This window comes from Bufo bufo, chromosome 7, assembly GCF_905171765.1.
Source record: "Bufo bufo chromosome 7, aBufBuf1.1, whole genome shotgun sequence".
Taxonomy (NCBI): Eukaryota; Metazoa; Chordata; class Amphibia; order Anura; family Bufonidae; genus Bufo; species Bufo bufo.
The window spans coordinates 45,973,081-45,999,577 of NC_053395.1; the positions used below are offsets into that span (position 1 = coordinate 45,973,081).

A 26,497-nucleotide genomic window follows, 5' to 3' on the forward strand; every position below is an offset into this window, starting at 1 on the left:
CTCTCTTTTGAAATTCTATCACGTAGACCATTGCTTTTGGGACTCCAAAAATATGTTTTTTTACTGATGTCATCAATTAGAGCTTTGAGTTTTAGGTGAAATACTCTTACAACTAAATGTGGTTGTCCATCAACAGTTTGTCCATGTTGTAGGTTATGTACAATCTCTTCCCATTTGGGATTGCATGTCATTGTAATAAAAAGATCTGGTTTTCCATATTTTCTGACAATTGCCATAGCATCTTGATAATTGTGTTGCATGTTTCTGGGGCTCCCTGCAAATGAAGAAGGCAAAATATACATTTTTCCAGGACTCATGACAAAAGATCCATTAATCCAGAGTATTTTTCAACTCGCAAGTTAGGCTGATTTTGACATATATAATTGAGTCTGTTGGCTTCTGTTTTTACATATGCATCAACTATATATTGCTGTGTAAGGCGGCCTGCATTTAAAAAGGGATTAAAATCCTCTCTAATGGAAAGACGGTAACCGTAGTATTGCATTTGAGTGACTCTAACTCTAGGATTGTGTGACTGGTTTGGTAAATTTAATAAAGCTTGTGGTCTGTTTTGCAATGGAATGTCAATTCCCCAGCTTTGATCCCCATAGGGGAATAACAATGGATAAACGATGGGTTCCAAATTAGGATCAAAGACACAAATTCTTTGTGTTTTTTTTTTATTTGTATAATCTTCACTTGGTTTGCAGTGTATAAGAAGATCTCTTTCAAGTGGTGGTTCTCCATCATCATTTTGAAAAATAAAAGCAACCTCATTATATTTTGGTGCGTTATAGCGCCTTTGGTCATTTTTGCGATCTTGTACTATTGTCATGGACACTTCCTTAATAACATTGTCATTTTTGGCGGCATTCTCTTCGTATTCTTTTTCAACTTGGTACAACATTTTGCAGACCTCGGCAAAAGGATTGAATTGTGCCATAAATGTACTTAATGTTTGCATAAGCTCTGTATTTATTCCTGAGTTGGCAGAAATTTGCATTATTTGTTCTGCAGCTTCAGAGGGATCTAAAATGTATAATTGTGCAAACTGTCTGTTTTCACCCTGTTGAGGATGCAGTGTTCCTGCTCTGTGACAAATCGAACCATGGATTCAAAAACAGTATGGCCCATAGCCAGAAGGCGGACTAATGTTAGCTCCCATAGATGCAAATGCTAGAGCACTATTTATTGACCTTATATTTTGCATGAAATTTTTGCTGTAATGATGCTGACCCATCATGAGCTGCTGTATAAACAGATTTGTTTGAATTGGTTTCAAGATTTACTTTTCCTTTTGAGCAACACTGTGTAAATTTTTGATCAGATGGTCTTTCTCCTTCAAAATGTTTTGCTTGACAAAAATTGCATATCTGATTTAAATCTCCACATGTGTCGGGTATAATGTTACCCTCATTAATATTAATTATATCATTTATCATTGCCATTCTTTCTATTGTTGCCCGGGATTCATTATTTTCCACTCGTTTACTTCGGGCCAGTCTCTGTAATTGTGCTTGCCGCAAACATTGTAATTGTCGTTCTTCTGATATAAGACTTGCTCTCCTAGCTTTTTCTCTTTCAGCAAGTCTCTTACGTTTTTGTCTTTCTCTTATATCATTTATCCTCTCCTGTGTGGCTATCGATAAATGTGTTGTGTCTGTTTGTAGATCTGTTATCCTGCCTCTTTTTATTGCTTGTTGCTGACGTAGTGTTGCTCTCCTAGCTCTGTGTGCTTTCACATTTTTCTGACGCTCATTTTCCTTTTTTTCAATAGATCTATTTGCTCATCTTTGTCTTTCTCTTAGAGATTATTTTTTACGCTGATTTTCCTGTTCTTTTATAGATCTATTTGCTCTTCTGAATCTTTCTCTTTTAGCGTTTTTGTGACACTCATTTTCTTTTTCTTGAATTAATCTATTTGCTCGTTTTTTTCTTTGTTTTTCAGCCTTTCTTTTTTTGATTTTTACTTGCTGACTTGACTGTTTCTCCAGGAGAATTTGGTTATGTAGGGTTTCATTGTCTGTGTCTTTTGTCCTACTTGATGTTTATTGGGTGGCATGTTGTTAGTAAAAAGTCCAAGTAATATAGGCTTGTACTTTTATAATTTTATAATATTTTCTCTTACTGTAATACTGACTTATATGTAGCTGTAATATGCGTCACGGGCACTGACTTTTGGCTGAGACTGCAGGCACTGTGACTGGTGGCTGATATGACTGCCACTGACTGGTAGTGCTGAGACCACTTGCACTGTGACTGGTGACTGATACAGCTGTCACTGACTGGTGGTGCTGAGACCACTGGCACTGTGACTGGTGGCTGATATGGCTGGCACTGACTGGTTGTGCTGAGAGCACTGGCACTGTGACTGGTGGCTGATACTGCTGGCACTGACTGGTGGTGCTGAGACTGTGGGCACTGTGACTGTTGCTTGAGATGGCTGGCACGGACTGGTGGTGCTGAGACTGCAGCTGATGGCTGAAACAGCTGGCACTTACTGGTGGCTGAGACGACTGGCAGTGCCACGTGGTGCTGAGACTGCTGTCACTGTGACTGGTGGCTGATACGGCTGGCACTGACTGGTGGTGCTGAGACCACTGTCACTGTGACTGGTGGCTGATAGAGCTGGCACTAACTGGTGGTGCTGAAACCACTGTCACTGTGACTGGTGGCTAATACGCTTGGCACTGACTGGTGGTGCTGAGACTGCTGTCACTGTGACTGGTGGCTGATACGGCTGGCACTGACTGGTGGTGTTGAGACCACTGGCATTGTGACTGGTGGCTGATACAGCTGGCACTGACTGCTAGGACTGACTTGTGGTGCTGAGACTGTGGGCACTGTGACTGGTGCCTGAGATGGCTGGCACAAACTGCTGGCACTGACTGGTGGTGCTGAGACTGCAGCTGATGGCTGAAACAGCTGGCGCTGACTGGTGGCTGAGACGACTGGCAGTGCCAAGTGGTGCTGAGACCACTGGCACTGTGACTGGTGGCTGATATGGCTGGCACTGACTGGTGGTGCTGAGACCACTGGCATTGTGACTGGTGGCTGATACAGCTGGCACTGATTGGTGGTGCTAATAGGGCGGGCACTGTGACTGGTGGCTGATAGAGCTGGCACTAACTGGTGGTGCAGAAACCACTGTCACTGTGACTGGTGGCTAATACGCGTGGCACTGACTGTTGATGCTGAGACTGCTGTCACTGTGACTGGTGGCTGATACAGCTCACACTGACTGCCGGCACTGACTGGTGGTGCTGAGACGGCGGGCACTGTGACTGGTGGCTGATAGAGCTGGCACTAACTGGTGGTGCTGAGACCACTGGCACTGTGACTGGTGGCTGATAGGGCTGGCACTGACTGCTGTTACTGTGACTGGTGACAATGATTGATGGCTGGCAATTATTGCTGGCACTGATTGGTGATGCTGGCTAATACTGCTGACAGCAGCTGCAGTGTGTATCTGAGAGCAATTTCTGTCACTGTGCATGTAATGGCGGCGCTTCTTATGCACTCTGCTTCTTATGCACTCTGCTCCAACTGACACCACACACCATAAGAGGCGGTTATTGGCCAGCGGCGCAGTTGTGGGGATGGTGTGATTGGACGGCTTCATTCTGTTAAAGTAGCCCTAAATTTGAGCATTTGAGATGCACTCTGGTGCTCCAAATCAATCTACCCCCAGGGGGTTAATATCCACGCGTGGTTGAGAGACTGGACACTGACACAGAAGCTGGTCAAAGCAATCTCTAATTTATTACAGAAAGTAAGTGGTATATGTATCTTCAGAAAAGGGCAGTACTTTCTGAGGCCCAGGCATTATTTCATTGGCTCAAAAGGAAGAAGAGATAAGAGAGAGGAGATAACACCCTGGCAACTGCGCACTGGGCACTACTTTGGAATGTGAACTAATGTAAACATCTGGTTATCGTCGCCATTTTGTAATGGCGTTTATCCTAACAATAATACTGCATACGTCATATGTGACACTTCAAGGAGGTGCTTCTCTATAGGCAGTGAATAATATATACATATCATCAAGTCATATGATTGGCTTATGCATTCCTCCACAATCTATATACCTCCCTTGGGACACCTGTAGAAAGATGAGAAAACAGACACTTCCCACAGCACAGCTCTTTGCCCCCCTCTCTTCTCCAGTCTTGAAACAAAGAGGGGGGTGGGAGGCACTTGAAGAAGAAAAAGTTAACTCATTACAGTCCTAGAGATACAAAAATATAGAATAAAATTCACACATCTTTAACAGTCCCCCCTTGAATTTCATTCTCTCCCTAAACCTAAACATCCGTCCCAATGCTCCGCCTCCTCTTCACCAGCTTCCACAACAAGCCATTCCTAGTGAACAGCCTCCCATGACACTGGATTTGAGCACGGGGAAGTCAGATGATCTTTCCCTAATTTCCGTTGACATCATATGGGGGAGACTGGAGATCATCAGTGCTTCTGATTTGACTGGACCGAAGTTTTCATACAATTTTCCATATTCTTTTGAGTCATGATCAACAGTCACACAAGGGAAAACCAGTCTCAACACTTCCTTGAAATCAATCCAATTATGCTTTTCTTTGAGCTTCACTGTGCTTGTGGTCAACAACACTCGGAATGGACCATCAAACCAGGGTTTTAGGACTTTACTTTATCAAAACCTGGAAGCGAAGCAAAAACTCGAAAATATACTTTAGTCAAATGCTTGTACAAAACTGATCACATAATCTGTCAGACAACCATGTTGCATCTGGAGCTGCTGTGGGAAATAAAATCCTATCCTAGGGGCTGACCCAAAAAGGACCTTATAGGGACAAAGGCCTGTCTCACAGTTAGACGTATACCTTACTAAAATAGGGCTACCAGCAGGCACTCTATTAAGGCTTTTGACACTTTAACTTAGTGTCCCGTTCAGTTCCTTTTTCCTACTCTACTGCTGCTTTGTGTATGGTACGAAGCATGTAAGGCCTGTCCTACACCCAAAACCTTCATCATCTCCTGCATCACTTCACCTGTGAAGTGAACACCTGTGTCACTTCCAATGATCTAAAGTACCCCATACCTGTCCACAACTTCGGCCATAATCTTCTTTACTTCTTTGGGTACGGATTTTGGCCATCCTGAAAACAAGTCATCACATATCAATACATACTCATACATGCCCACCTTGGGTAGTTGAAGGTAGTCTGCAAACGTTGAAACAGATACAAAAAGCAAGACGTGTTTCTTGGGTACCTTAACCACCTTGCCCACGTTGTTCTGGGCACAAATCATTTATCCTTGAGTATGTCTGACTGTTACAGTGCTGAACCCTGGGGCGTACCATATGCTACGTACTAAATCACACATAGCAGTTTTTGTCTGGTGCATCACTCCATGGGTTGCCTGTGCCATCGTGGAGTAGAGGGACCTGGGAAGGCAAAGTTTCCCTTCTTTTTTGTAGTCCCCCCTTTTCCATCCACCAGTCCCTTTACTCCTTCCCCATCTGGTTCTGTAAGGTCTTAAGAACTTTCGGGAGACAGGAGGAGTTATTTCAGGGACCTGAACTGTGGCCACTTAAGACAGGGGTCTGCTTAGGTAATTTGGCAGCCATTTTTGCCGCCTGATCTGCCGTGGCTTTCCCCTTTGCCTCCTCTGCATCTGTTTACAGTGGACTTTCGTTGCTATCATCACCTCTCATGTTAGTGACAAGAGGGCTTCCATCAGAGACCTCACTGCTTCCCCATTTTCGATGGGTTTACCTGAAGCGATCAAGGAGTCTCTGGCTTTCCATATGGGCCCATAGTCATGGGCTATCCCAAAAGCACACCTGGAATCAGTGTAAATGTTGGCTGTTTTTCCATCTGCATATCTGCAAGCCATCTTCAGAGTCTTTTAGCTCCACTTCTTGAGCAGACATGTGTGGTAGTTCACGTTTAATCACCACTGCCCAACCTGTGTAGTACCTGCCATCCTGGCCATACCTCGATCCATCCACAAAGAGCACATGATCTAGATTACCTAATGGCTGATTTACCAAATCCCACTACCTCTTGTGACATCATCTGCAAACAGTCAGGAGCCTCTTCCTTTAAATCTGGAAGAAAAGTTTAAAGTGCGGTGCCCTAACTCTTCCCTCCCCCCTTGATCCAGAGGCAACAGGGTGGCTGGGTCCAAAGTATTACACCTTTGGAGAGCAACATTGTCAGGCAACAAAATGGAACACTGCATTCTCAAATAACGGGCAACAAAACAATAATTTGGATTGTACGTTCATGAGGATAGATGTAATATCACCATCACTTTGTGGTTCAGAACTATCTCAGAGCTTTCATCAAGCATAGCTAGTACAACTACTACAGCTCTGATGCAGAAAGGGGCACCTCTGGCCACGGGATCAAGTCTGGCTGAATAATATGCTACAGGGCGTTAATGCTGGCCATGCAGTTGGGTGAGGACAGCTGAGTCATGGCCACTCACTTCATAATAATACAATATAAATGTAATAATCGGATAGGAACACAAAATTGCCAGCTCTAGGCATAAAAAGCATCTACCACCTCATCTGTGAGGCGGTAGGGACTAAAGGACAAATCAATCACAGTGGAGTGAGTAGAGGTAATGGGAACCTGAGCCAACAAGGTGTGTGTATTGGGCACGATGTGGGTGTTAAAAACTGTAGCTTCATTAACGGCATGTAGGTCATGTACCATCCAATGGTGAGTGGTTTTGCTTTTCTCAGCTTCTGGGAGTACTGATACAAACATGGACCAGGGAATTTTATCACTAATGGCCAACAAACAAAGTTCCTGGTCATTGAGGGCACCTGTAAACTTCACAGTGCTGTCCTCCTGATATGAGATACCAGCATGTACTTTTGCAAGCAAATCTGCACCCAGGAGGCAACAAGGGGCGTTACCACTGACCAGCAAACGGGCAAACGCATCTTGGTTAGGGGCAAATCTAATATGGATGGTTTCTGTTGAAAAGGGAGCGTACTACTTTCCCATCCACTTCTACCCAAAGACTGGTGTCCTTGGAGAGTAAATCAGGGGAGGCCATGTTTACTGTGCACAATTGTCTTGGCTGCTCCAGTATCAATCAAAAACGGGACTACTTCTTTATCACCCAGAGTAAGGGATATCATTGGGCCAGACTGAATCTGCTAAAAATGTTTAAAAGTAGAGCTGATACTGGATTTCCTGTTTCCTAATCTTGATCTAACTCCCCCCCCCCTCACCTGTCTTTGTGTTTTCCTTATGACAAAAAAACATGGGTGTCTGTGGGGACGGACAGTGATCCGGGCATGGTCAACATAGAATACAATCCTCTCGTGTGGTGTGGACAAGGAGTACCACACACAGCACAACACTCTTTCTTCTGGGATCTGGGTCCCACAGACTCTGCAGGCCCATCTCCCAGGACCATTATAGGGTGGCAGACTTACTTTTTCCTCACTTCAATGAGGCGTTTGACATCAGGGCTGAAGCAACGCCAAAGGAACACTACTTATGGTTAGCACCACTGAACCACCCAATGCTGCTTGTTACTCTGCATTTTGGCTTACAGAAGTATCCACCTTTTCCTATCGCGGATTTAATAGACTGGAAAACAGGACTTCTCATCTTCCATGGGAGTGTCTTATAACTAGGGGATGGGCACAAGGGCTGTCGTTGTCTGTAACGTCTACCCCTATCCTCCTCCCTCCGCTCTGAGTCATCTAAGTCCACCCCTTTTAGTCGGACGCTGTGGTCCTCCTTTTGTCCGTCAGTAGTGTGCCAGCTGTCCATTAGAACAGAGCTCTGATGTTTAGCACAACACTTAACATGTAACACGTAACTTCAAACATTGAAACAAACAGATCTGACAATACAGACATGAACACACAAAGGGCCCATAAGAAACTTTCATTGACTTCAATTTAAAAAAAATGTACAGCTCAATCAACACTGTTGGCACCAATAAAAAACCAAAAATCTTCTAAGGAAAATAAAATAAAATAAAATCCTCAATGCGCATATTATTTAAAAAACAAATATCGTACTCCATACGCATTCACATTTTCATGTACTCATTTTCACAAACAGCTCATAACCACGCCCTTATACATAAAATATGAATTGCATTCACAGCTCTGCTAAAAACATCCATCAGTCTTCACACATTTTCGACTCAACTACAACTCAAAGCCACACCCATTCACATTCCACTGAATCATTTATGTCTTCCAACCCAGCCACATAGTTTTCTTTGTTTCATCCCAAAACTTGCAGCACAGACAAACACAGCTTTCCTGGAAACAGATAACCAGACCACACCCAGAATTACTGATGTTCTATGTCGCTGTTGTGCTGTGTTTTCCAATGTCTTCTGGTCTTCACTCTGTGATTAATCAACTCTTATAAGAAGACAATATACATGTTATAATCATACAGTCATTTTGCTAAAAGCTGGATTCCCACATTACACTGCTTGGGAAAGAAGAAAGAAAATTATTGAACAATTCTTCGTCTTGTATAATATATTACACATCACTTACTCTGCATGATTCCCTCCCCCCTTTTCCTTTGCTCGCTTCTCTTATCTCAGGAATGTTTGTGTGAAGGTGGGGGAAGTGAATCTCTGTAGCTCACACTAGATACAATACCTATCCATTAACTGACCATCTTTTACTGCTGTAATCTCTAATGCTAGTGCTAGGATCTTCCCTATTTAAACACACACATCTCATTAGGGTAACAAAACTTAACCAGTTCATTTCTGAACATTTAACACAAGCGCCTTTCTGATTGCAGACACTGGGGCACTTTCTTTCTTGCTAGTGCCATCAATTAACATCCTGACACTGCTCTGTAACATTCTTTTTCACATTTTAACTTTCAATTCTCCATTAATATCACATCCTATAATCTCCCTCTTCCCTCGTTACTAGCTAGAGGCTGTATTTTCTCCTTCTTCATAATACTGGGACTGACCCATTTCAACAGCAGTATTTCAGACTGACGCACACAAAACAGAGGAGTAAAGAGGCACCTTTAACCCTTTCCTCCACAGACAAAGGATTCACCCTCCCCACTGGTTGGCTCAGATGTGACTATCACGTCTGACTAGTCAGCTGCGACTCCCCGCACGTCTCAGGCGGCTCCGCACCCGTCTTCTTGGGGTCAGGTCAGGTGGAGAATATCTCCGCAGTCTTCCCTTATCTAAGGGTCATACGGCTCCACGCGTCTTCCTGAGGTCAGGTCAGGTGGAGAATATCTCTGCAGTCTTCCCTTATCTAAGGGTCATACGGCTCCACGCGTCTCCCTGCCAGGTCAGCCGGAGTTTACTTTGTCCCACACCTCGGCACTACAGTGCCCCCTTCCAAACCAGGAGGTTACTGTCCCCTCTCTTTGTCTGTGGTCTTACTGTCCATGCTCAATTCACTCCTCGGACCATACTGACACACATAAACACATATACACACCAGAGTGATCTATCAATTCAGATTATGGTTCTATGGACCCCAGGCTTTCAGCATATTAGCCGACTACTATACTTACATGGGTACCACCTCACAGCAGACTAAGCCAACATGAAGTGACGAACTAAATGGCAGAAAGGCGGGTAAGAGTATTCTTACCGTTCTATTAAAGCCGGCCATCTCCTCTCTGCCGTTCGTCAAGTCCTGGGGCCTCTCATGTGTCAGCTGTTGATGCTCCCTTCGCATTGGGGTCCCATCTGGGGTGCCATCTGTTAAAGTAGCCCTAAATTTGAGCATTTGAGATGCACTCTGGTGCTCCAAATCAGGGGGTTAATATCCACGCGTGGTTGAGAGACTGGACACTGACACAGAAGCTGGTCAAAGCAATCTCTAATTTATTACAGAAAGTAAGTGGTATATGTATCTTCAGAAAAGGGCAGTACTTTCTGAGGCCCAGGCATTATTTCATTGGCTCAAAAGAAAGAAGAGATAAGAGAGAGGAGATAACACCCTGGCATCTGCACACTGGGCACTACTTTGGAATGTGAACTAATGTAAACATCTGGTTATCGTCGCCATTTTGTAATGGCGTTTATGCTAACAATAATACTGCATACGTCATATGTGACACTTCAAGGAGGTGCTTCTCTATAGGCAGTGAATAATATATACATATCATCAAGTCATATGATTGGCTTATGCATTCTTCCACAATCTATATACCTCCCCTGGGACACCTGTAGAAAGATGAGAAAACAGACACTTCCCACAGCACAGCTCTTGGCCCCCCCCCCCCTCTCTTCTCCAGTCTTGAAGCAAAGAGGGGGGTGGGAGGCACTTGAAGAAGAAAAAGTTAACTCATTACAGTCCTAGAGATACAAAAATATAGAATAAAATTCACACATCTTTAACAATGCTGTGGGCGGTCCGTACAGCGTGTGGTGCGCCGTGTGTTTATTGGCTGGCGCAATTGTGGGCGGTCCAGGCGGCGACTTTGATTGGACGGCCGCGCTGCTGTGGGCTGTCCGGGCTGCATGTGATGCGCCGTGTTTTTATTGGCCGGCGGCGCGGTGCTTTGGGCGGTCCCTGCTGTGTGTGTGTGTGTGGAGTGTGTGCTGATTGGTTTGTGCGCCGATGGTATATTTTAACTTGAAGTGTCCCCATCACCATGGGAACGCCTCTATGTTAGAATATACCATCGGATTTGAGTTAGATCGTGAAAACTCTGATCCGACAGTATATTCTAACACAGAGGCGTTCCCATAGTGATGGGAACGCTTCAAGTTAGAATATACTAAGAACTGTGTACATAATTGCCCCCTGCTGCCTGGCAGCACCCGATCTCTTACAGGGGGCTGTGATCCGCACAATTAACCCCTAAATTAATTGTGCGGATCTCAGCCCCCTGATCGGGTGCTGCCAGGCAGCAGGGGCCAGACCCCCCTCTCTCCCCAGTATTTAAAGCATCAGTGGCCAGTGCGGCCCCCCCATCCCTTCCTCCCAGTATTAAAAGCATTGGTGGCCAGTGCGGCCCCCCCTCCCTCCCCAGTATTAAAAGCATTAGTGGCCAGTGCGGCCCCCCCTCCCTCCCTCCCCAGTATTAAAAGCATTGGTGGCCAGTGCGCCCCCCCTCCCTCCCTCCCCAGTATTAAAAGCATTGTAGCAGTGGCCACAGGCTAACAACCCCCCTCCCCCCCCCCATCATTGGTGGCAGCGGAGCGGCATTTCCGATCGGAGTCTGTGCGCCGCACAGACCTGTCACTTACCAGTAGGAGGAGCACCGGCCGGCCACAGACAGTGCATGTAAGTATAAGCTAAGTAACCATGGCAGCCAGGACTGCAGTAGCGTCCTGGCTGCCATGGTAACCGATCGGAGCCCCAGCGATTAAACTGGGACTCTGATCGGAAATGCCGCTCCGCTGCCACCAATGATGGGAGGGGGGGGGGGTTGTTTGTGGGGTTAATTGTGCGGATCACAGCCCCCTGTAAGAGATCGGGTGCTGCCAGGCAGCAGGGGGCAGTTATGTACACAGTTCTTAGTATATTCTAACTTGAAGCGTCCCCATCACCATGGGAACGCCTCTGTGTTAGAATATACTGTCGGATCTGAGTTTTCACGATCTAACTCAAATCCGATGGTATATTCTAACATAGAGGTGTTCCCATGGTGATGGGGATGCTTTAAGTTAAAATATACCATCGGATTGGAGAAAACTACGATCCGATGGAGTGTCTGCTAATTGGTTTGTGCGCCGCGCATGCGCACTTCACTAATCGGCACACACGCACAGACAACAGCCCTGAGTAAGTACACAGGGCTTTTATTAGTATAGATTCTTCAAGGTCCTGTAGCTCACAGGTAAATTCTGTACAATTTTCTGTCATTCTACTATTTGATATTCCACTATAGTGCCTGATTAGGAATAAACATGGAAACAGCTATGGATTTGTCTCAGCTTTCACTCTTTCCATTGTATCAGTGGTGAAAATAGATAATCAAGCCATTTTAAGGGTGGAAGCATCACCTTTGGTGGACACAAAAATCATTGTTTCTGGGCAGCAGATCATACTGTGTAAACAGCCAGAAACAATCATTCAGTATGGGGACGCACAACTGGAGTAGCGATTGCTTGTCCCCCTATGCAGAGGTGATGATTACTGCCTACTTTCACCTTCTCTGACAATCAGGCAGTCACTGGGAACGAACGGTTCATTCCTGATAATTGCCTGCTAAATCGGCCTATGTAAAGGAGCCTTTAGTCATCAATTAAACATTTGGATCACTTAAGAAAAGTGTTAACTAATTGCATGTTGTTTATAACAGGTCCCTGATATTGGAAAAGCAGAACTCTGCCTCTAGAGACGTGTTCTTGGAAGGAAGTGATGTTTCAGGTAAGAATCACAATAGAAATTTTCATGATGCTGAAATAGTGTACTGGATGCCACAGTGGGTAGGATGAGTCCTTCAGAGCTGGGGCTTGAGGTATTTTTCTGACAATGATGCCATCTACATGAAGTTGGCAGATTCCCGAGCATGTATTCTTCAATACAGCAACAGTGGTTGGTTGCATCCGCCCCAACAAGTCATCTTAATGGTTATGAGGTGTCAGGATATTTATGGGGGGGGGGTCTTTCAACCCACCAGCGATCAGCTATTTGAAGAGGCCACAGCTCCATGTCCTCTTCAGTGTTTATCTGCACGTTGTCCCCCTTGTAGTGGCGGTGGAGTGTAATTACACTTTCCTATCCCATTCAAGTAAAAGGGAGATGCTGTAATTAGCCTCTTCAAACAGCCGATTGGCCGGGTGTTGGTAATCAGAGCCACCGCCGATCTGATATTGATGACCTATCCTGAAGGTCATCATTATCCTTACATTGGTCTCTTTTTAAGGGCTCATGCACACTAACTGTGTTCCCCCTGTGCCGTGCATTGGTGTCCACAAATTGTAGCCCACAATGCAATGCACATGCACCGTCCTTGTGGCTGGTGCTGACTGATGAGAACTCATTCAACTTGAATGGGTCTGCAATCCATCTGCACCGCAAAAAAATAGAGCATGTTCTATTTTTTTGCGGTGTGGAGGCACGGTCTGAAATGGCACAGAAACACTCTGTAGGTTCACTGTGACAGTTGTGTCTGTGTAGGCTGGCTGCCTGCTCTCTTGCGTACTGGCTGCAGGCCAACACCTGTGCAGGCTGGTTGCTTGGGGCTGCGTGCTGGCTGTGGTGTCTTCTGTGAACTGCTGCCTGTGTATATTTGCTCTCCCTGTGATGCTTCTCTGTTGTGTCAGTGTTCACGGGATGTTTGTGCTCTGGCGTACTGGCTGCGGTGGACTCCGTGTATGCTGGTTGCCAGGGGCAACATTCTGTACTGCAGCCGTGGGTTTTGTGGTTCTAGTCCTCCCTGTTTGGTTCTGATGGTGTTAACTTCCCCTGTTCTGTGCCTGGGTGTGGCTTTCAGGTTCCAGGAGGTCAGTCTATCTTTTGTCTTGCTAGGTGTACCCCCTTGCTGCTGACTTAGGGGGTTTCACCAGCTAGCCTTCAGTGTGGTGTCTCCTGGTATTGCTTTGGTGTTTGTTATTATTGCCTTGTCTTATCTCCTGTTCTGTGATGGTGTTTGATGTTTTGTCCTTTCTGATCTGTACCAGCCCTGTATGATGTTATCCTTGTCCGTTCCTTGTTTCGCCTAGCAGTGCGCAACTGCATCTGATAGCCTGGCAGCGATAAACTGCTTCTGATTGTATCCTGTCCTATGTCCTGTTGGCAGTGCCTACTGCTTCTGATCCTTGTCTGTTCATGTCTGCCTAAAGTTCCTTTTGTGGTCTGTTCCTATCCTGAGTTTGTCCTGCCCTCGTGAGAGGGTCCCTGGCTTCCCTGGAGGGGGAATCTCTAGTCTGTGTAGTTTCTCTAGTCTGTGTGCAGCTCTGCCTGAGACCGCCATGCTTCCATTCCGCTTGAAGTCCAGGCATCTGCTTCTGTGCTGGTTCCCGTCCGTCTTGTTGTCTGTTCCATGTGCTGTGTTTGTATGGGTTCCAGTTCTGTTGCTCTGTTCTGCTGGTACTTGCACCTGCGTGGTTCTCTGCAGGTAGGGGCCAAGTGTTCTGGGATCTTCCTAGAGGAGTGACCAGTGAGCCCTCGGCCAAGTTCATCCCCACCACCAGGGGCTCTATGATGAACTGGGCTCACTGGCTCTCCACTCTCTGGGTTTTGCCTCTGGTCTGCCGGTGCACTTGGTTCTGTGGTAGTGCTACCACTATTGCCTAACCTGCTTACTGTCATGTGCTTTTATTACACTTGTAATAAAGTTCTCTGTGGGTCCTTGGTCTGTTTTGCCGTGTCCTGCTTGCATGATGTCCCGGAGGTCTGCTTTGGGCCTTCAGCACGTGACAGTAGCCTTCCGCTCTGTGCCTCCGTACCATATCTTCCAGATTAAGGGCCGCAATACGTGCTCGTGCCGTTTACGGTCCTGTGCATGAGCCCTAAGTCGAAGCTTGGCTCACTTTTCTTTCAGGGAGTTGTGCCTCAGGCTGCCGCCTATACTGATTTCTGTTGAGACCCAAAAACAAATTAAACTACTTCATACCTTAGATGTATGCATTTAACAGAACTATAGGCGCCTCTGTTAAAAAAATTAATATATATATTTACAAATACTCTTGTTTTTCTGGATATCTCTATGTGTATTCCGTACAATACAAACAGTATCCCTGATGGATACTGGCCAAACGAAGGCCAAAATGAAACTCTTTTGTTGGGTGAATGGGGGCTTCTGGGTCCATTAAATTAATTCACCAGTATTTAAATTAAAACCTATTGTTAAAACGTTATTATGGCCCCTTTAAGTAATGAAATATAACAATGCAGACCTACATTGGCCATGCTGTATATGATAGCCTTCAGTCTGATCACATGTACAGCTCAGCTCACTTTGGCTAGTGTATTTCCCAGAATATTACCGGTAATTCTCCTAGTTGTTTATATATATATATATATATATTAAGAAGGAACAAGGGGCCGTCATTGATGGAAGATACGTGTCACCGAGGTTCCTGGCCTCTGTGAGGTAAGAACTGGGTTTTTCCCTGAAGTGTCAGTTTTGCAGTTGCAGTCTGATACTTCAGCTGTTAGTATGGCTGTAAACCCGGTCCGGGACGGTTCTTATTGGGAGCAGCCAACGAGCAGGGTGGGTGGCTGTTTCCCACGGTTCCAGGCCGGGATATGAAAACCCTGCCAGCAGCTCAGCTGGTGTGGATTATCCTCCATGACAGAGAAGCTGTGGAGTCTGTGTCTTGAGAGCTGCATGCTGGGGAAACAGGCCTCTAAAGCCTGCTGTGGACTGCGGGTGGAAAACTACTGACCAGGTGAAGGTTTTTTGCACTGTGGACTTTGTGTGGTGTGAACAGGCACCAAAACTGAATACGGTTACTTTTGGCTTGTTTTTCCTATTGTGTGAATAAAACACTGAACTTTGCTTTACAACCTTGTTTTTGCCTCTGTACTGCGTCCGCTTACCCTGCTTACCAGAGCGAATCCCCACATTTGGTGGAGGATGCGGGCAAACGCAGTGAGGCAGGCCAGGAGGCCGAAAAGTTTTTTGTTTTCCCCGACACAAGTGCATGTCCTATATCAAGCCAGCAAGGTTGCGACCAGTGTCCCTTGACAAAATGGAGGCGGTCGTGAAGGCCCTTGTGGAGGCTAACTTGCAGCAGCGGGAGGCTGACAAGCAGCAGCAGGAACTAACCAGCTACTATTGCAACATGTGATGGCGTTGCAAGCTTCAGGAGCGTCCCACAACATCCACGATACCGGAAAGCTGTCCGGGCGGCTATCCCTAAGATGACCCCCTCGGATGACGTCGAGACCTATCTAGCGGTATTCGAAAAGGTGGCCGTGAGGGAAAAGTTATTTTTTTTATCTCCCCGATTATCAAGCGGCCGACTACCTGACCGTAAAAGGTGAGATCCGGGCGAGACTGGGGGTGAATGTGTTGGTCCGGGCCCAGCGGGTGCATCAGTGGGAATTTAACCCGGCTGAACCTGCCAGACCACAGTACTATGAACTGTTACACCGGTTGCAAAAATGGCTGCAGCCTGACGTTTTGACTCCCACTGCTATGCTGGACCGTCTGCTGGCGGATGCGTTCTGGAGGGCTTTGCCGTACCCTCTCCAGCACTGGATCGGCCAGGTGTCTCCGGGTAATGCCTTGGAGATGGTCGACCTGGTCGAGCGCTAGAAGGCCACCAGAAATCTACAGGGGGGTTCTGTTGGGAGGGGGCCAGTCAAACCCCGGAAAACTCCACCCCAGACCCGGCGTCCGGTGCCAGCTAGACCCGCCCAGGACGTACCCCCTGCAGACCCAACCCCGGTGGTCTGCTGGCGTTGTTAGGAGCCTGGACACATCGGGGGGAACCCATGGACACGAACTATGGCTACCGCCACTCATTATATGCCAGAAAGTTGTGTGCCACAGGAACCTCCGAGACTATGGACAATAGCCACCTGTGCCAGGTGGAAGTGGGGGACACTCTGGCGGTGGCACTGCTGGATTCAGGGAGCCTGGTGTCCCTGGTAAGAGCTGCCCTGGTGCGGCCTGCTGAGTATACTGGCCAAAAGGTCGGCGTAGTCTGTATCCATGGGGACTTAAAGGACTATCCCACCGCATTGGTCTGTCTAAAAATGGTGGCCGGCAGGTGGACTCATGAGATGGCCGTCGCCACAGGGCTACCTTATGAATTAATAATTGGGAGAGACTTCCCCGGTTTCCCGTCACTGTGGCCTGAGGCGAGAGTCACTAATACACATGAGACAGATGTTACCCTAGCAGAGTGGCCCGGCTCAGGGGGGAGACCAGAATCCTGGGAACCTGAGTCCGAAGGGCCAACGGTAGGGGTGACCACCACTTCGGTGGAGGAGGGGGAGACAACCCCGCTAAGTGTGATGGTAGGAGACGTGGAGGACTTGCCGCCGGGTCCAGAGTTGGCAGACCTCAACGGCTCCGGAGATAATTTTGGTACAGCACAGCACCAGGACCCGACTCTATCTCGAGCCTGGGAAAATGTGGTAGTGGTTGAGGAAGAGCCGCAACAATCGGTGGCTGAGTCAATGTTCCCCCGTTTTGTGGTTCAACAGAAGATGTTGTATCGAGTAAATCAACTACAGGGTGAGCATATTGAACAGCTGGTGGTGCACAAGGCTTATCGCAAGCTCGTATTGGATTTAGCCCACCAACATGTTCTTGGGAGACACCTGGACCAGCAGAAAACGCAGGACCGGATTCTACAGTGGTTCTACTGGCCTAGTGTGTTCAGAGAGGTAGAAGAGTATTGCAAGTCTTGCCCAACCTGCCAGATAACCAGCCCCCAGCCACATTTCCGTAGTCCCCTGGTCCCTCTCCCGATTATTGAGGTTCCATTTGAGCGGATCGCTATGGATCTCATAGGCCCAGTACCGAAGTCAGCTAGAGGGCACCAGAACATCCCGGTCATCCTCGACTACGCCACGCGGTACCCGGAGGCGGTGCCACTGCTTCATACGTCAGCTAAACTCATAGATAAGGAGTTAATGGAAATGTTTTCTCGAGTGGGTCTGCCTAAGGAAGTTCTAACTGTCACATCTGTGACAGGTCTCAGAAGGTCTGGAAGATTATCTACGCATTAGTGATCTGACAGCCTCTTTTGGTTTCACTTTGTGTGTTGCTGTTATGTCCACACCTCCTGTTCAGGTGTGGATCATGTGCCCTTTACCTCGCCCTATTTAGTCTGACTTTTTCCATCACTCCTTGCTTGGGATAGCTTCATTTGGTCTTGGAAGAGCTGGAGTGTGGTTCGTGTTGAAGTCCTCTTCATCCATCATCCTCTGAAGTGAAGTGTTCCGCTTGTCGTGTTTTGTATCCCCCCCCTGGTTGTTTACTAGGCCTCAGTGAGACGCTGTTTCCTTCACCAGGGAAGGAAAGGGTTGTCTCTGCCCTGTCATTATCTTTAGGGCATCTGAGGGTCACGAGGGTTTTCTAGGTTCCCGTGTATGGGTATCTCTACCATCGAGAGGTGCCCATACGGATAGGAGTTAGGGCCAGGAGCAGGGTTTTTTAGGTGGTGACCCTTTTCTTTCCCTAGCGGTGAGGCCTAGTGTCTTTTCCCTTCCTTCTTGATTGTCTTTTGGTGTTCTCCCCTACTACATTCGTGACACTAACTGACCAAGGGACCCCATTTATGTCCAAGGTCATGAGGGAACTCTGTAAGTTGCTCCACATAAAACAGTTACGAACATCCGTGTATCGTTTAACCAGACGTTAAAAAATATGTTGGAAATAGGGGTGTCTAAAGATGGGAGGGACTTGGACCTTCTTCTGCCCTATCTCATGTTCGCAGTGCGAGAAGTGCCCCAGGCCTCTATCGGGTTCTCGCCCTTCGAACTGCTATACGGCAGACACCCTCGTCGTTTGTTGGACGTCGCCAAAGAGGCGTGGGAACAACAACCCACACCGCACAAAAGTGTTGTTGAATACGTCACCCAGATGCAGGCATGGATGTAAACAGTGTTACCTCTGGTTAGGGAGCATATGGAGGCAGCGCAGCGTGCCCAGAGTAGGGTCTATAATCGGCAGGCTCGGGTCCGAAACTTTAACCCGGGTGATCGGGTGTTGGTTCTGGTACCGACTGTAGACAGTAAGTTCCTAGCTAGGTGGCAGGGGCTCTACGAGGTACTTGAAAAAATTGGAGAGGTAGATTACAAAGTACACCAGCCAGGGAGGCGAAAGCTGCAGCAGGTTTACCATGTGAATCTGCTCAAGCCATGGAACAAAAGGGAAACCTGTACAGAAGACAGCCCACGACCAGGGTTCTTAGGGAAAACGGTTTCGGCCCCTCTGTCTGAAGCAATGGAAGCGGCTGCCACAGTGAAAATTGCTGACAGCCTTTCCTCTAAACAGGCTCAGGAAGCCAGGGAGTTCATTAGTCGGAACACGGATGTGTTCTCAGACCTCCCTGGACGCACATCCGTAATCCGGCATGACATTATCACTGATCCTCAGGCGAAAGTCTGGCTAAAACCGTACTGGGTACCCGAGGCTCGGCGACAAGCCATCACAGAGGAAGTGCAGCTAATGCTCCAGCTGGGTGTCATCGAGGAGTCAAAAAGTGAGTGGGCCAGTCCGATAGTATTAATACCCAAGCCAGACGGGACATTGCGGTTCTGTAATGACTTCCGCAAACTTAATGAGGTGTCCAAGTATGACATGTATCCCGTGCCCCAAGTGGATGAGCTTATTGAAAAGTTGGGCCAAGCCCGGTATTTTTCTGTGTTGGACCTCACCAAAGAGTACTGGCAGCTACCCTTGACGGAGGATGCCAAAGAAAAAAGGGCTTTCGTCACGCCAGAGGGGCTGTATTAGTACAAGATATTACCGTTTGGTCTACATGGCGCTCCCGCCACGTTTCAAAGGCTAATGGATATTGTTCTCCGTCCACATCGTCGATATGCTTCAGCGTACCTGGACGATATCGTTGTTCATAGCACCGACTGGGAAAGTCACCTACCTAAAGTACAGGCTGTAGTGGGCTCCCTTAGGAAAGCTGGCTTAACCGCTAACCCAAAAAAGTCTGCGATAGGGTTAGAAGAGACCAAGTACGTGGGGTATGTAATTGGGCGCGGAATCAGGTGAACAAAATTGAGACAATTAGTAATTGGCCCCGACCTGTCACTACTCGCCAAGTAAAGTCGTTCCTGGGAATGGTGGGGTATTATATGAGGTTTGTCCCCAATTTTGCTACAGTCGCCGCACCACTAACAGGCCTTTTGAAGGGACGCAAGTCAGTGTCGGTCCACTGGAATGAGCAGGCGGAAAAGGCTTTCTCCGCTTTGAAGTCGGCCCTATGTGGGTCCCCGGTTTTGGTGACGCCCGACTTCAAAAGGGAGTTTATAGTGCAGACCGATGCCTCCGAGGTAGGTCTCGGTGCTGTTGTGTCTCAAGATGTTAACGGGGAGGAGCATCCCGTTGTCTTCCTCAGACGGAAGCTCACCCCAGCCGAGACTAGGTACAGTATAGTGGAGAGAGAGTGCCTGGCAATCAAGTGGGCACTCGAGTCTCTCCGCTATTATCTTTTGGGGAGAAAGTTCTGTCTGGTGACTGACCACTCCCCTCTCAAGTGGATGAGCCAGGCCAAAGAGAGGAATGCTCGGGTCACCAGATGGTTCTTATCTTTGCAAAACTTTAAGTTTTCTGTGGAACACAGGGCAGGCAGGTTACAGGGAAACCCGGATGCCCTGTCCTGGGTCCACTGTCTGGCAAGTGTTCACCCCCTCAGGGTTGAACAAAGGGGGGAGGTATGTAAGAAGGAACAAGGGGCCGTCATTGACGGAAGATATACTTGTCACCGAGGTTCCTGGCCTCAGTTAGGTAAGAGCCGGGTTTTTCCCTGAAGTGTCAGTTTTGCAATTGCAGTCTGACACTTCAGCTGTTAGTATTGCTGTAAAGCCGATCCGGGCTGGTTCTTATTGGGAGCAGCCAAAGAGCGGGGTGGGTGGCTGTTCCCCACGTCCAGGCCAGGTTTTGGCTGGGATGTAAAAACCCAGCCAGCAGCTCAGCTGGTGTGGATTATCCTCCATGACAGAGAAGCTGTGGAGTCTGTGTCTTGAGAGCCGCATGCTGGGGAAACAGGCCTCTAAAGTCTGCTGTGGACTGCGGGTGGAAAACTACTGACCAGGTGAAGGTTTTTTGCACTGTGGACTTTGTGTGGTGTGAACAGGCACCAACACTGAACACGGTTACTTTTGGCTTGTTTTTCCTATTGTGTGAATAAAACACTTAACTTTGCTTTACAACCTTGTTTTTGCCTCTGTACTGCGTCCGCTTAGGCTACTTTCACACTAGCGTTCGGGTGTCCGCTTGTGAGCTCCGTTTGAAGGGGCTCACAAGCGGCCCCGAACGCATCCGTACTGCCCTAATGCATTCTCAGTGGACGCGGATCCGCTCAGAATGCATCAGTCTGGCAGCGTTCAGCCTCCGCTCCGCTCAGCAAGCGGACACCTGAACGCTGCTTGCAGCGTTTGGGTGTCCGCCTGGCTGTGCGGAGGCAAACGGATCCGTCTAGACTTACAATGTAAGTCAATGGGGACGGATCCGTTTGAATTTGACACTATATGGCTCAATTTTCAAACGGACCGTCCCCCATTGACTTTCAATGTAAAGTCTGGACGGATCCGTCTGAAGCTACTTTCACACTTAGAATTTTTTCTACAATATAATGCAGACGGATCCGTTCTGAACGGATCCCAAGTCTGCATTATATGAGCGGATCCGTCTGGGCAGACCCCAGACGGATCCGCTCTGAACGCTAGTGTGAAAGTAGCCTTACCCTGCCTACCAGAGTGAATCCCCACTATATATATATATATATATATATATATATATATATATATACAGTTGCAAGAAAAAGTATGTGAACCCTTTTGGAATGATATGGATTTCTGCACAAATTGGTCATAAAATGTGATCTGATCTTCATCTAAGTCACGACAATAGACAATCACAGTCTGCTTAAACTAATAACACACAAATAATTAAATGTTACAATGTTTTTATTGAACACACCATGTAAACATTCCCAGTGCAGGTATGTGAACCCCTAGACTAATGACATCTCCAAGAGCTAATTGGAGTGAGGTGTCAGCGAACTGGAGTGCAATCAATGAGATGAGATTGAAGGTGTTGGTTTCAGCTGCACCAGTTCTGGGTTTGCTTTTCACAAGAAGCATTGCCTGATGTGAATGATGCCTCGCACAAAAGAGCTTTCAGAAGACCTACGATTAAGAATTGTTGACTTGCATAAAGCTGGAAAGGGTTATAAAAGTATCTCCAAAAGCCTTGCTGTTCATCAGTCCACGGTAAGACAAGTTGTCTATAAATGGAGAAAGTTCAGGACTGCTACTACTCTCCCTAGGAGTAGCCGTCCTGTAAAGATGACTGCAAGAGCACAGCGCAGACTGCTCAGTGAAGTGAAGAAGAATCCTAGAGTGTCAGAAGTCTCTGGCATATGCTAACATCCCTGTTAGCGAATCTACGATATGTAAAACACTAAACAAGAATAGATTTTATGGGAGGATACCATAGAGGAAGCCACTGCTGTCCAAAAAACATTGCTGCACGTTTACAGTTTGCACAAGAGCACCTGGATGTTCCACAGCAGTACTGGCAAAATATTCTGTGGACAGATGAAACCAAAGTTGAGTGTTTGGAAGAAACACACAACACTATGTGTGGAGAAAAAGAGGCACAGCACACCAACATCAAAACCTCATCCCAACTGTGAAGTATGGTGGTGGGGGCATTATGGTTTGGGGCTGCTTTGCTGTGTCAGGGCCTGGACGGATTGCTATCATCGAAGGAAAAATGAATTCACAAGTTTATCAAGACATTTTGCAGGAGAACTTAAGGCCATCTGTCCACCAGCTGAAGCTCAACAGAAGATGGGTGTTGCAACAGGACAACGACCCAAAGCATAGAAGTAAATCAACAACAGAAGAAAATACGCTTTCTGGAGTGGTCCAGTCAGAGTCCTGACCTCAACCCGATTGAGATGCTGTGGGCATGACCTCAAGAAAGCGATTCACACCAGACATCTCAAGAATATTGCTGAACTGAAACAGTTCTGTAAAGAGGAATGGTCAAGAATTACTCCTGACCGCTGTGCACATCTGATCTGCAACTACAGGAAACGTTTGGTTGAAGTTATTGCTGCCAAAGGAGGTTCAACCAGTTATTAAGTCCAAGGGTTCACATACTTTTTCCACCTGCACTGTGAATGTTTACATGGTGTGTTTAATAAAAACATGGTAACATTTAATTCTTTGTGTGTTATTAGTTTAAGCAGACTGTGATTGTCTATTGTTGTGACTTAGATGATCAGATCACATTTTATGACCAATTTGTGCATAAATCCATATAATTCCAATGGGTTCACATACTTTTTCCTGCAACTGTATATTAGGTTAGCTTTTTGTCGAGCCTACTTTATTGCATTTTACTGTACCACTTGCCATATGTGCTACTGCATACTGTATGTCATGTGTATCCCAAAGCCTCAAATCACCTGGCAAGCTCTTGGGCAGTATACATTAGTATTGTATCCTTTCTTTTTTGCTGTATGCAATAGTGCAGCAGACTGTTATTCCAGAAGGCTTCTGGTAAAAAAAAAAAAAATATTCAGACTGCACATTTTTTCTTTACACTATGATCCTATGGACGGCATCCTATGTATGTCTGTACAGTGGCACATGTTGGAGCTATCCCGTTGTATATCTCTGACAGACATTGCAGAAAACTGTCTGAAGAGACGTTGATCCATTTTCCAAGAACAGAGAATACATTTGTATAAATTTTTACTTTCTCATGCAATATGCCAGCTGCCTATGGGAAATCATATGACAGCAGATCAAATAAGCCTCAGTTGATATGAATTAATATTTGTAAAGTGAGGAGTGAGATTTGTAGTAAAAGGTAACTCAAGTGTGTCGACCCAAGGTCACCTCTGATTATGGTGAATTTGATCTCTGGAAGCTACACTTGTGTTTTCTTTGCACTACTGAGTACCATAAACATATTTTTATATCCCATCTACAATGTGCCTAAAACGTATGCAGGGATATTGGGATATATCAATATTTGGGGTGTTTAATTGCTGCAGAAGATCTGTGGCATGCTATGAATTGCACTTTACAGCAAAGTGCTCATTCACACTTCTGTATTACAAATCCTTATTAATTCAGTTTTTTCATTGAAAAAAAAAACAAAAAACGGTGCCAATAAATTTTAATGGTTTAATTTCTTAGACATTTGTTTTCACACTTAGTGGGTCATTTACAATGCTGAAATACGGCTAAATTGGGCGTATTTCAGGCGCAGATAGTGGTACATCGGTTAGTTGCGCCACCATCTGCGACTTCGGCCCGCTCACACCAGGTCTAAAATTGTGGCTGTAGCATGGACGGGGAAGGGTCATCAGGTCCATCTCATTTACCATTTTCTACACCTGTTTTAGGTGTAGAAAATGGTCTAAATTTAAGAGAGCTCGGAAGCTGTCTTATATTTAGAACTGGCGCTGAATGCACTGAAGTTATGGAGAGGCCCGCGCCTCATCATACTTTGGCGGATCTGCCGCCATTTTAAGGCTTTATTAAGACTAGCGTCTAAAACTAGCGTCTTTTTTTGGGATGCTAAACTATTTTAATTTTTATTTTTTTTGGTGTTTTTGTAATATTTCTCAAATACAGATGTAAAAAACTAGAACAAATGTGTTTTTAAATTCAACCTATTGATTTCTATTGGCAATAAATTGGGTAATCTGCAGCGTGAAAGACAGCCAAGTCGCACTTTGGACAGCAGAGACACGGAGCATTAAAATTATTGATAATGTTCCGTGCCTCTCTCTGACCTATTTACTACAAAATCACGGTGCCAACTTTATCTCGCTGTGATTTTGTAGTAAAAAATCACAGAGGCACGGAGCATTATCAGTCATTTTAATGCTCCGTGTCTCTGCTGTCCAAAGTGCGACTTGGCTGTCTTTCACGCTGCAGATTACCCGCACGGCATTCGCTCGTGTGAAACAGCCCTTTAGTGTTTTTTCACTGTGCAGCATGCAGGATCTGTATTGATGACATTTATTGCCAATAGAAATCAATAGGTTGAATTTAAAAACACATTTGTTCTAGTTTTTTACATCTGTATTTGAGAAATATTACAAAAACACCAAAAAAAATAAAAATTAAAATAGTTTAGCATCCCAAAAAAAGGAACACATATGGATGAAAAACTGACAGTTTATAACAAGATATGGAACACAAACTGACACAATTGGGAACCCCTAAAAAAATTAAACAAAAAAAAACAAAAAAACTGATCAACATCCCTATGTGATCTATATTTTCATATGCAAGTAAGAAAGAACCCCAAGTGTAGATGTGGTCTTGAAAACCACATCCACGAGTATTGTACTGTTGCAGATTTTCATTGCGGAGACTTTGCTAAGGTCCAGCCATATCTGACAATTCATCCACATCAGATACACAGTTTCTGCACCTTAAAAAATATAAAGAAAACTACATGTAAATACAATTCCATATTTCTGATTCATTTTGAACCCACTACTAGTTATGGCTCAAAAAACTGCATCAAAACTTAAAAACCTGGACATATCCTCTTTTTCACCCAGGCAGCCCCTCTGAGATGCTTTCCCTTGCCCTGCGCTGAATCGCGTACGGCAAGGGCTTTTTTCATTATTGTAGATGTGGTGACACACCGGGCCCCTGCTAGGCGGAAGCTATCGCCTAGCAGTCAGCCCGGTGACGTCACCAGCAACACTGCTAGACGAATGCCTCCACCTAGCAGTAAAAAATGTAAACAAAAAAGCATGAAATGCTCCGATGCTCATTTCGGAGGGGCTGCCTGGGTGAAAACGTGGATATGTCCGGGTTCAGCTTTGAACCCGGACAGCCCCTTTAAGTTTTTAATTTTTGATGCAGTTTTTTGAGACAACTTCTTTACGTTAATAATTAAATAAAAATTTCAATGGACCTCATTTACTAGGGCCAGTCTACTGTACATTAGAAATCAGCAGTCATCTCAGGCAGGGGCGGGCTGGGCAGGGAGGCAATTGCCCCCCAGGCCGCCCTAAATAAACGGCCGCTGGGCCGCCCGTCTTTAAAAAAATATATTTTTATTTTTTATTCTTCAGGACCGCACCGCCGATCACCACAGGCGGCGCGGCCCTGGATGTAATTGCGGCCGTGCTGTGTGCTGTGTGCTGTGGGGCAGGGGAGGGAGAGGCGTGTCCCTCCCCTGTTCTTCTGATAGGCCGCAGGCACTAATGCCTGCAGCCTATCTCAGAGGCCGGCTCAGGCAGCGCGATGACGTCATTATCATCGCAACGCCTGAGCCGGGCAGCACACAGCAGGGACACAGGCCGGAAGAGGCCTGCATTGCTGCTAATGGAGGTAAGTATTAGTGTTTTTTTTTTCTTCTTTGCGGGGGGCTGGCACTATGGGGGGGGGGGATCTGGCACTATAGGGGAGCTTGCACTATGGGGGGGGGGCTGGCACTATGGGGGGGGGGATCTGGCACTATGGGGGGGCACTATGGGGGGAGCTGGCACTATAGAGGGGCTGGCACTATGGGGGGGAGCTGGCACTATGGGGGGAGCTGGCACTATGGGGGGAGCTGGCACTATGGGGGGGGCTGGCACTATGGGGGGGAGCTGGCACTATGGGGGGGCTGGCACTATGGGGGGGAGCTGGCAATATGGGGGGGAGCTGGCACTATGGGGGCATTTCTTACTGGCACATTATGGGGGGGCACCATGGGGGAGAGGAGCACTATGGGGGTATCTGGGGGCTCCAAAGGGGCTTTTTTAAATTATTGGCACATTCTGGGGGGCACTATAGGGGAGAGCAGCACTATGAGGCATCTGGTGTTACTATAGGGGCACTATGGGGAAGTGGGGGCTCTAAAGGGGCCTTTTGTATTGGAACATTATGGGGGGCACTATGGCA

General features: G+C 46.6%; 1 protein-coding gene across 1 annotated transcript in view; it reads left to right on the forward strand.

The window, feature by feature from the left end:
• Positions 1–26,497, forward strand: part of VWA3A (von Willebrand factor A domain containing 3A) — a 166,323-nt gene that overhangs the window by 134,073 nt on the left and 5,753 nt on the right. Inside the window, exon 33 of the mRNA XM_040441103.1 lies at positions 12,279–12,346. Within this exon, the coding sequence (XP_040297037.1) occupies positions 12,279–12,346 (68 nt within the window). The remainder of the gene's footprint in view (positions 1–12,278; positions 12,347–26,497) is intronic.